This window comes from Condylura cristata, unplaced genomic scaffold (assembly GCF_000260355.1).
Source record: "Condylura cristata isolate star-nosed mole 26May11 unplaced genomic scaffold, ConCri1.0 scaffold00008, whole genome shotgun sequence".
Classification (NCBI taxonomy): Eukaryota; Metazoa; Chordata; class Mammalia; order Eulipotyphla; family Talpidae; genus Condylura; species Condylura cristata.
The window spans coordinates 41,315,914-41,328,104 of NW_004567109.1; the positions used below are offsets into that span (position 1 = coordinate 41,315,914).

At 34.1% G+C, this 12,191-nt stretch overlaps 2 protein-coding genes across 2 annotated transcripts in view; one reads left to right on the forward strand and one right to left on the reverse strand.

Moving 5' to 3' along the window:
* The window catches only part of LRRC7 (leucine rich repeat containing 7), a 378,921-nt gene that overhangs the window by 360,002 nt on the left and 6,728 nt on the right, over window positions 1–12,191 (forward strand). The window contains exon 26 of the mRNA XM_004679111.1: window positions 6,559–6,633. Coding sequence (XP_004679168.1) covers window positions 6,559–6,633 — 75 coding nt within the window. The remainder of the gene's footprint in view (window positions 1–6,558; window positions 6,634–12,191) is intronic.
* The window catches only part of LRRC40 (leucine rich repeat containing 40), a 72,179-nt gene continuing 62,897 nt past the window's right edge, over window positions 2,910–12,191 (reverse strand). Inside the window, exon 17 of the transcript XR_001145269.1 lies at window positions 2,910–3,139. The gene's annotated coding sequence lies outside the window, so the exon portion shown is untranslated. The remainder of the gene's footprint in view (window positions 3,140–12,191) is intronic.

The following is a 12,191-nucleotide window of genomic DNA, read 5'->3' on the forward strand; positions in this document are numbered from 1 at the left end:
TTTTTTCCAGAAACACTATAAACATGAGTTACTTTATTTTATAACATCCAACCATTGTGTTTATTTGTGCTATCTCAACTATAACTAAAATAGAGTTTTTTATTTGAGATTTGAAACCAGTTTCTTAGGATCAGCTAGAGGTTGGGTTTTTCAGATCTTTTAAAACATTTCATAAGTTGAAGTTGTAGTTCCCTTAAGATAAGCTCTATTTTGGTATCCACTTTTACAATAGTTGAGACTGTCACAGTCATTCACCTTCATCATTAAAAAGCTATGTAAAGTCCCTTTCTCCTCCAAAGTTGGAATCTTGGCCTTCTATGCTAACTTCCTGAGTTTAAGGCTTATGTCTGTAGGTGATAGTCTTATTTAAGAAAAGGTCAGATCTAAACTCTGTGAGAAATCACACATATTGACACTTTTTCAAAATTGTGAAAAGTAAAACTTTTTAAAACTTATTATGGGCACTATTGGAATAATCGGTTATGATTTGTAAAAAAAAAAAAGGTGGGAAAGAAATATGAAATGGCAACAGGTCATGCCTGTTGGTAGCATCCGTAGACCCCTTAGCATTGGATCAGACTTACAAGGATTCTCCTGTGATGCATGACCTTGCAGGGTCTGTGCCACCTCAAGCACACTCAATGCTGGTGTCTGAGAAAAGCAAAAAGCAACATTCTTTGGGAAGAAATGTAGTAGTTGCCTTGTCAATCTCTGTTGTGAGATATCCTCTAGAGTTGTTCCCAAGGGAAAACCATAGTGCTCTCTCTTTTTATTTATTTTATTTTATTTTGTGTGTGTGCAGAAGCACTGGGGTATAGTCAGGAGGAATGGGGGTTGAAAGGATTCACCAGAGACAGAGTGGGGAGAAGAATAGGTGGCTTGACTGAAATACATTGTTGAGGGGAGCAGTGGTTGAAACAGGAGAGGTCTGCTGTTCCATATGTGTGTCAACCCCCTGACCAGGAATCAGTCGCAGGCCATAGCTGTGATACCACTGACACGTATCCCCTTGGGGGCCATCAAGGAGACCCTAAAGCTATAGTGCTTTCAAACCACTAAGAAAGCTGAGAGCTATTCATAGTATGAGAGACAATTAGAAAGACAGGTTTAGAGATTCCATCAGTCACTAACTAGAATCTACAGCCATTATTATAAAAAGTTTATACTCTTGACTTGGAGCTACAAGCAAAAGATAAGTAACCCCTAAAATTGACTAACCTTCACAAAGCTCTCCAGCTGGGACTCATACCCACTACTAAGAGTGAACACTATTTGGAGGCATTAATCCCAAAAACCACTTAAAAATCATGGATGAGACTGCAAAGACTTTCCAGTCCCCTGGCCATACCTTCCCTAAATAAAAGACACAAACCCTCTCATCTGTTGGGAATTCAAGGGAAAGGTAACAAGTGTTGGCTTTTCAAATACTGCAAATAGAGAGTACAGACGAATTTCCTGGCAATAAAAATTTAGGAATTCTCATTGTGGACTTTGCCTGATATATAACCTTGGATTATAGCTCAGAGTTCAGACTTCCAGTAACTATAATGACATTTATTGACATTATACTGATGCCATTTTTCTAAATATTTTTACTTGCTCTAATAGCCTGTACTATTATTATACTCACTTTACTGGTGAGAAAAAGACCTAAAACTTAATTGGCTTTCCCAAGGCCAGCAATTTATAAATAGTGAACACAGGCAAGCTAACTCTGGAACTATGTTCTTAACGATACTTATATTATGTGTACTATGTGGTAGACAGGGAAGAAACTGTGTATATGTTAATATACATTGGGGGGAAAGGAGCTTTGTAGATAAGATTAATGTATCCTGTATTCCTGGGATGAAAACAGTCAAATCAAACGGATCTTGAAACAGCAACTTTGACTGTAGTCAGAGACCAATGCAACTATAGAGGAATGGTTAAATAAATACACAATTGCTGAGTTTGAAGATTGGAAAAAAGGGACATGAGCCAAGAAATATGGACATTTCCTAGAAACTAAAAAAGAAAAAAAAAAGATTCTCCCCTAAAGATCTTAGAAAATAATGCAGACTAGCCAAAATTGTTGTTTAACACAATGAGACCTGTGTCAGAATTGTAAAATAATAAATTTTCAATGTTATAAGCCACAAAGTTTGTGGTAATTTGTAACAAAGGTAGGAAAAATATCTAATACTTCATTAAAACTTATTTGCTTCGGTAACTTCCACAAGCAAGATGGCTTCCCCTTACTTGACCCTTCATATATAGGTTATTTCACTAGTTTCAAGTATATTACATGATAGTTCCTTTTCCCTATATATAGCATTCTCCCATGTATTGTAAAAACCAAACATATTTTAGATCTTACAACAATTATAAAATTGATCATGTGCCTTGATTTAGATCTTTGAAACATCCAAGATAGCTTACTATTGTTTGGAAAATAGGAGATGAAAATTAGCACTACATTGTAAGATAATGCTCTAATTTTCTAATTTTCTGAATTTTCATGCAATTCTGTCATCGGTGACAAAATCTTTGAAGTCTCAGAGTAAAGTGATGTTATTGGAAAGGTGATACATTGCTGCAATGAGCTTTTTCAAAATAGTGTCAAAGTTTTTAAAATTCTTATCACTATCATAATAAACTACAAAATGGGTTCAGAGTTATTTGGCAGTATTACATACATAAATAAAGTAACAAGTCAAGGCAGTCCTCTTTCCCGGCTTTCTTTTGGGAAGCATTCTACTTCTATGAGTAATGAGTGCGATAAACCTTTATCAAAAATACTACTTATTGCTATCCCTGTCACCAGTGTGGTTGTTTGCTGGCTGATCCTATATGTGTACAAAAATGAAAAGTACACCAATGGGCAGTAGCTGTTTCTTAGTTAATGACATTTATTGATTGAAAAGAAACATTAAAGCTTAGAAAACAGCAGTAAGTGCTTTGGAAGACTCAGGCCACATTAAGAGTAAGCTTCAAAGCAAGTCTTCAGAACAGTGGTTCAATCCCACAGAGCACTGTGATGGATGAAATTAAACCTGCCACAGACACTACATTTGTATTCTTTCAGGAGTCGGGGTATAGATATTGCTTGTTCCTCTCAGCATTGCAGATAAGGTAGCCACAATTCAGCTCCTGTGGTCTGGAATCATATAAACATTTATTAAAATAGTTCCTGTACAGTGAGCTGAAGAAAGGCAATCCAAATTAAATAGGTAGCACAGTCTTTGGTTGCTGGAATAAAATAATGCTCAAAACAGCTTCACCTCCAGGACCCAGAAGCTTATTTTGGAAAATAGTATTATTCTGCCTGTTGTACAAAGATGCCACCAGCAATGAAGGGCCTACCAAAGGGGCTGATTACATATGCAATCTCCTGAATTGATGGTATACAGGAGTTATGTGCTCAATATGAAAAGGATTGTAGAGATTATATTTGCTTTTCACAATTAGTACCATTCAATGGTCTGATGGTTAATTATTGTGTTATATTTAAATGTTCTCTTCAAACAACTAGTTATCTCTTTCCTTGTGAATTGACCATTTGGCCAAAGTAACTAGCTGTCTACACTTTCCTAACAGTAACCAGGAAAATAAAAATAAAAATAAATGTTTTCTTAATGCTTTAAGTCTGTAGTGTATAATAACTGTACAAATCAGAAAAAAAAACAAAAAAGGACAAAATAGGTATTTTATGTCACATTACCTATTACAACCACTGTATCTTTCTAGATATTTCCCACTTCCATATATATGTGTGTGTATACATGTGTGTACACACACACACATATATAATTTCAGCATCATACTATTAGGTGTATCATTAGTATATACATAATATTTTATAATTTGCTTACTTCTCTAAGTATTGGTATACTTCTGTATCTGCCATCTGGAACTTCATTTTCTTTTAAAAGTTTATTTATTTATGCATACAGAACTGGGGTGAAGGCCAGAGGTGCAGGGATGGTGAGAGGATTCACCAGAGACAGAGTGCCACTGCACCACCAGGGAGGGCCCTGGAACTTTATTTTTAATGGAATATATCATATTCTATTTTTATGGATTTACCATAATTACTTGCATCAATCTGCTGTTGTTAGACATTTAGATATGTTTGTAATTTTTATCATTATAGATAATACTATGATGAACATATTAGTAAATCTATGTTGTAATCCATTTCCTCCTGCTTAGATTCAATCAGCCGCTGCCACTGACCCATAATAAGCATTGTGCTGCTGAACCTCAAATACTCCATCTGCACTGGACATGCACAGAATTTCTGTCATTATTCCATCAAACAATACAGCATAATATTAGTTACACAACATTTATATTGATTATGTTTTATATCTAGCAATGATTTAAAGTATAAGGGTTGTGGGAGTTACATTACAGACAAATAATATGCCGTTTTACATAAAGGACTTGAACATCCAGGCCTTGGAGGGAAGATCCTGGAACAAATTCCTCTTGGAAAATAAGTAATAACTATACTATTCCAGTTATTTTCTTAAGATAAGTTCTAGAAAAAAATTGAGTTAAAACTAAAAAGTTTTCTAGGAATTTTGATGTCTATAATTTCATCCTGAAGTGGGAAGGAAAACAGATAACAATCAGAAAGAAAAAAAATACTCAAAATTCTTCAATAATAATGTTTCATAAAGATCTATGAAAAGAAAAAAATACAACTAGGCTCTTTTTATCCTACCATTTATCACACAGATGCACAAAGTTATGGGTTTATAGAGAATCATTAATTCAAGTGATCAAATAATATAATTTTCTAAATAATAAGTGCATTAAAATATTGATTCGATTCTATTAATAATTCTTTGAAATTAAAAATATAATCATAGCTTATCATTCACATATGTAATTCATGCATCATATAATTCATCTCTTCAAAGTTAAAAGTAAGTGGCTTTTAGTATATTTATAGAGTTGTAGAATACTCACCACTTCTACCTTCACAACATTTTATTACCACAAAACGGAATTTCTGTACATTTTAAAAACCAGTCCCAGGGGCCTCCCTGGTGGCGCAGCGGGTTAAAGCACTGCACTAAGAAGCCTAAGCCACTTCCGCATGAGTTCAATCCCCGCCTGCCCAAGAGAAGCTCCACATGGCACGGCAGACCTCTCCTGACCCACCCACTGCTCCCCTCAGCAGTGTACTTCGTCAATCTGCCTGTTCTGCTCCCCACTCTGTCTCTGGTGAATCCTCTCACCCTCCGCATCTCTGGCCTGTACCCCAGTTCTATATGAATAAATAAATAAATCTTTAAAAAAAAAAAATCAGTCCCCAGTTCCATCCACTGCTCTTTCTCAGCCCCTGGCAAACATTAATCTGCTTTCCACTTCTATATATTTGCCTATGTTTTAACTTTGCATACAAATAGAATCACATAATATGTGGCCTTTTGCAATGTGTTTTCAAGGTTCAGTCATGTTGTGAGTATTGTTTATTCATTGATTAGTTCATTCTTTAGGTGTTAAAATTAAAATCTTGTCACCATCATGCTTAAAATACTTCAAGCTCCCCAACTGAGAAGCATATCCACTACAGGCCCACCTTGATTTGGTCCCAGCCTAGTTTTCAGCCTGATCTTCTCCCATGCCACCAGCCCTCCTATCACCACTCTAATCATAGCACAACAATTTGTACTTTTAAGACACATTCTTACTTTTGTTTCTTCCACCCCTTCTATGTAGAATCTGTCTTCCCTTTACTTGTGTTATTTATGAGTCAGCTGCCAGGTATTTTCTCCTCTTACAACCCCCAGAACACTGAGGATAAGCAAGGCTCAATTTCTTTGATAGTCTGTCATAACACCTGTCACTGTATTTTGTAATTGCTGGTTTTCTGAACTTTTCCTCCATTACATTATAAGCTCATTGAATCTAGAAATTATATTCTGTGTATCTTTATAAAACACTAGCTATCAAGGCCTCCCATGTGGTAGACATTCAGTAAGTTTCTGCTTTCTATGTATGACCAAAAAAAATTAATTTGACTCATTTTATATTCAGTTAATCAGTGTAGGGGTTGTGTAAACTAGATCTCAACTTTTAAATGCTTTGGGGTTTTCTTATGTTTAATTTGCTCATAAACATTTTTTTTTTAATTCTCAACAGTGTATACTCAGATGAAACCATACATATTGGAATATGTAGTTCTAGCAAGGTTTTTAAAGTGCACTGTGAATTTACAGTTTACCATATGGGAGACATTTTCAATGCAAAATGACTTAAGACAGTTTCAGAAGTCTTAAAAAGACAGTACCACATTTCAAATGATTTAAGAAAAAAAATAATATGCCTTGAGATTAGAAATTATATGCTCACTTGAAAGACAAGTTCTTTTGGTGCAAATAAAGATGCTACTTTGTTTAAAATTGGCTTGAAAAGAAGTGTGCTGCATGAAATACCATAAAAAGGCTTGATGTTTATTAACCTGTTTTTTTATATGACTTTAATCTTTTTTATGAATAAAAATTTTAAGTAGGCCTAGTTGTTGAAAATAGAATCCTAACCTCTGTTACTTCTGACTTATAGGGTATCTTTGTTACTAGGGTTCAGCCTGATGGACCAGCATCCAACCTGCTACAGCCTGGTGATAAGATCCTTCAGGTAAGACACATACAAAGCAATGCATTTAAATGTCAATATTCAAACAAATAAGTAGTCCAAGTAGTAAGTTGAATGACTTGAATTAAATGAAAATAAGTCCTTCTTATCTTTCCTGTTTGCCTTTACTATTTTGAGATTCAGGCAGAAACCAATTCAGACTAATAAAATCTTGTGTCCCCAGTAGCTGGCACATGGTAAGTGGTCTGAACATTTTTAAGTGATATTTGTTGGTAAACTATTTTTTCCAATGTTCTTTCCAGTTAAAAAAAAATCTGTCTAATTTACTATACATTTTACAGTTCAAAGTACATTTGAACACAGAGCTTCTACTAACTATAGTTACTCTGTTAAAAATATGATTATGCTGGAAAAAAGAATACATTGTAGTGGGATAATGAACATGATTCACAGTTATAACCTAAAGCTCACTTATATCATTCTCTTTTTATCATGGTAGTCAACATTATCTCCTTCATTTACCCCACCCATTTTCACCTATTCTTCTGCCATTTTAATTTTGGCAGAAGAAATTTAATGATTTATAAAGAATTACTTAATGATATTGATATTTTAACCAGTTATCAAAAAAGATATTCCTAATGTAAGGTATATAAAAATGGTACCAAATTAAACATAATTTCATAGTTGTTCTACCTTACCATAATTTTAAGAACTTTGGAATTTGTAATATAAAATATATCCCTGGTCTCTGACCTTCACTGAGATTCCAAAATATAAAATATATCCCTGGTCTCTGACTTATGCTGAGATTCCAAAATAAAAAAAAATCAAAGGAGATGATAATCAAACAAACAAGATTTTTATTCTATTTTTTTCCCTAATCTTAAAACCCCTGGTCCCGTAATTCATAATGATAACTTAAAAAACTTTCAACAAGTAAGTTTGTCAAGTTTCCATTAGCTGTTGGTAAGTTATTTGGCCCTGCTCATTGTACCAAAGAGTTGACTCTTAAAGGAGCAGAAGTTACTTCAAGCCTAACAGAGAGAAGAAATGAGAAAAGGTAGGAGGAGAAATACCTGTGGGCTAGACCGGCATCTTCAGGAGCAAGGTGAGAAATTTCTATCATAATGAGTAGTATGTAGTACAGAGGAGAGAAAATTGGGGATGAGATGCCAAACATGAAGAATTCTTAAGTTCCTGGGATTTCAAAGTTTGAGACAGTTGGAAAGTTAGAGAGTTCCAAACAGAGATGACTTCACGTGCAGATGAGGGTCTTGTGAAGTGAGACAGTTTTCAAGAATATGAATGAAAAGTTTAGACTTCCCAAAAATCTAGGTAAAATTTCCATGATGGTTTGATACAGATACATGATGCCAAATCTGTACACAACCACTAAATCAGTCTGCCTGTCTGAATGGAAGTTATTTACTTCATGCTTCTAGTTTTTCACCTAGTTTTCCAGACCACAAGAAGGAAAGTTTGTGGGTCCAGACATATCACCAAAAGCAAGAAGTCACAGTCTATAGCTTCAATGTCCAGAAAGAGAGAGCAACTTCTTTTAAAAGAGAAACAAAATTCAAAAAGTACAGCAGCACCATGCAGTGAAAAGTAGTGTTTCTCAAGGGCAACCCTTTAAGCTATCTCTTTTAAAAAGCTTCCTTTTTGTAAGTAAGATTTCCTTTGTTGAATAAGCTTGTGCTCTCTTACTTCAGAATTTCACAATGTATTAGGCATATTAAAAATCTGAGAATTCTTACAAGCTAACATTTTCCAACATAGCTAAACATAGAACATTTCTTACTAATAATATCAATTAACCACAGAGTATACTTTGGGAAATGTTTATATATTTATATGCAATGAACTGGATTTATATCTTAATCCCAGAGAGTGTTAATGATTAACATCATGTTTACAATTATCATCACAAGTAATTAAAAATGAATTGTAGCATATTCATTTTTCTGAGGCCTTAAAAATGTGTCCCTTAAAAACCTAAAAAAAGTAAAAAGTAACCTGAGCTATCTCTCAGTTCTAAAACTTAAAAGGCAAATTGGAATGTAAGAAGGACCTATGTTCAATCATTTGAAGAGTAAGATTTTTTTAAAACATATAATCAGAAAACATCTCATTTTTCAATGTTTTTAAAACATGTGTGGTGTTATATGCCAGAGTTTCATTGTATAACTTTATTCATTTAGTTTTTTCATATAACATAAAGTTCAGCACAGATAACATTCTCCTAGCAAAAGTTAAAAGATTATATGTAGTTTATTGGGAACTGTTTTGCAATCAAAGGAAGAAAATTTTCCCTTATTAGACATATTTCTTCAAGATGCTTGCTAAGTAGAAAGTAGTTATTTTAAAATCAAGCAAGTAAGTAAAAGTTTTCAGGGTTATTATTTATTATCAGCTCCATACCTAAATTTCTATACAAATAATTCAAAAAAACTTCAGTTGAGTCACCTCTATCTTTCCTTGTCTCTTTTGAACCTGCATTCATGAAATGGTTGAGTTGCAGTACACATGCACTTAAAACACAAGAGAAATTCTTATCTGTGGACTATTCTATGAAGATATTTTTAATACTATAATAAAAGCCACTAAAGCTTAAGCTTTGCACAGTTAAAAAGCACAGTGTAAATTTTTCATGTGAACTCTCCAAGAATTTAAGGTCTGTAATACAAATGTGTGAAAGGAAAATTTTTCAAATGACTTGGCCTAGAATCAATGTAATATTGATTATGCAGTTTACTTGTTCTAAATGTATCCCAATATCTAATGAAAGTACTCTATCACATTAAAAACCTGAAATGGGAATTCCAGGCAGTTCTTGTGAAGCAAAATTATGTTTATATAAGATTCCCATTAATTCTTATGATGCCTCAATGTCAGGGTTAGGTCACTAACTCTGACCTTTCAGCATCAATATAGTCAATGTATTTTTTTTTTCAGTATTCCCTTATTTCAAGAGCCATAGGCATTCAAAGCTCAAAGCATTAATGAACTAGTGTGCATCCAGTGTACAAAATCTGTGTACACTGGCCCTTTAAATGCTTTTCTAATCCCATTTTTCTGGAATTCTAATGGCTAATACTGCCCTTTTTATTGCTAATCCCATCAGCCTTGTGGCTACCCTTTTCCAGAGTCTGATTTTCAAGTATAGAACTTTGCATAGTAAGCACATAGCAGAATTCCTGAGAGAATTACAGCTTTCTCTAGAGGTTTTCTGTAGTAAAGACATCCATAATTTATCCATTTAGCAGAGCATTTACCAGAAGAAAATCAAAGATAAATCCAGGAAGGAACAAGATGAAATACAGAAACTATTTGCTTTTTTACAGTAAATTGATGAGCTATAGTTGCAAAGCTCTACTTCTGTTGCAATTTCAAAAATTATTTTCATTAATCCTTAGTCTTTTCAATTCTAAACCATCAGAAGGAGCTATTAAAAACATTTTGTAGCAAATGTCAAGTAGAATTAAAATAACAAAGGATATCTTTCAGAAATAACAAAGACTATAGTAAAATTATCCTTTATACTTCCAAATTAGCTAAAGTCAAAACCCATTAATTACATGTTCTTGAAGCATAAAATTTTCAGAATATCTTTTCTTTCCTAGATTGTTTTCTTATTAACTTCATTTTAACATAATAATCCAGTCATTTATTTCTCCATTTCATTAAGTTGCAATTTTCACAAAATTGTACACATTTTATTATAATCCATAATATACAGTGTGTTTATATAAAATGTGCATGTAGCCAAATGTGGCAACATATTTTAAATTTTCATTAAGTTAGTTTTAATTCTTCAAATCATCTTTTGCATTTATATTATGTGTACATTTAAAATAGCAATTATATAACTGTAGATGATAAGCATTTATTTTTCAGAGCATCACTGGATTTATACTTGACAATATTTTATAGCTCTCCTAATTTTCATACACATGAAAACACCAAAGCCTTACTAGTTAAAATATTTTGAGTCTTTTGATCTTCATTTTAATTGGAAAAGCCATAGACAAATGCAATAACATAATTTTCTAATTAGCTGCCTGAACTGACCAAGATGTTAGTCAGATAGCTGTATTCATTTAAGGGAATACAGTATAAATTCTCTTTTCTCTCCTGTCCTTAAGGATAGAAAGAAAGGTTCATTAGAAAAGAAAAAAAAAAAATCCCTGTCAGTTCCTCTCTTGACATTAGGTCCAATGTACTATAGCATATCAAGAAATAACTCAATTAATATTAAATTCGGGGCCTCCCTGGTGGCACAGCTGTTGAAGTCTTGGTGCTATCAAGCTGTCTCCAGCCATTGTGGCATGAGTTCTAGCCCCAGTCAGGGAAGTGACCCACAAGGTACAGCAGACCTCCCGTTTTACCCACTGCTCCTCTCGGCAGCATACTTCAGTAGATCTGCCTGTTCTGCTCCCCACTATCTCTGGTGAATCCTCTCACCCCTTGCACCTCTGGCCTGTACCCCAGTTCTTATATGTATAAATAAATATAAATCTTTTTTAAAATAATAATAAGGTAAATTTATTAGATTACCTTAAACATGTGTAACAATCTCACAACATCCAATGAAATATTTTTGTGTCCAGATAGAGTTGACAACTTGTCACATAAATTCCTAACTACCCACCTAGTGTGTGGTCCAGATATTTCATGTAATCTCTCTGATCCTTGCATTTTCATTTTTTAAGAGATATAAATAACAAGAAAACGATTTCCTTCTTCTGACATTTTGTTCTTTTGTTCTTGTTACCTACTGAAAATTATATTTAAGTTTAAAAAGGGTTATAGTGAAGAAATATTAATAGTAGTACCTAACATTTGTCAACCAGTTATTTATAGTGTGCTGTGTCCTGCCCTAAACAATTGGAATATATGTACTCATTCAGTTTTTACTAACCTTTGTAAGTTATATTGTTTCTGATTGGTCAGAGTCCTTTTGGTATTTTGAAACTATTCCCAGGCAGTCCCTAGTTGTGGTCTTTTATATAAATAGGCCTCTTGAGGTTCACACAGATACAAGACATTCCTGGAGGACTAGGATTATTGATAAAGTGATCTAATTTATTAATGTTTCCTTCTGGGAAGTAAGCTCCATATTTGTGTTTCTAACTATATAACATCCTCTGTACTTACAAAGCATGAAAATGAAGAACTGATGCTTTAACAACTATATTAAATGCTAAGCTATACAAGGGGTCTACCTGGCAGTGAATCAGAACATGAACTATGGTTCTGAACATCTTAAAGCCTGGTTTGTTGGAAATGGAACCAAATTTAATGCTGGAGTTAACATGGCTGTCCCTTTTCCTGTTCTGTCCTCTGCACTGCAGGAGACTAGAGTTAACTGGGGTCGCTAGAAAATTCTTGATTCCTTTGGATTTCCCACTACCTTTTTTTTTTAAGATTTATTTATTTGTACATAACAGAACTGGGGTACAGGCCAGAGGCTCAGGGGTGGCCAGAGGCTTCACCAGAGACAGAGTGGGGAGCAAAACAGGCAGATCAACGAAGTACACTGCTGAGGGGAGCAGCGGGCGGGTCAGGAGAGGTCTGCCACGCCATGTGGTCTCCTC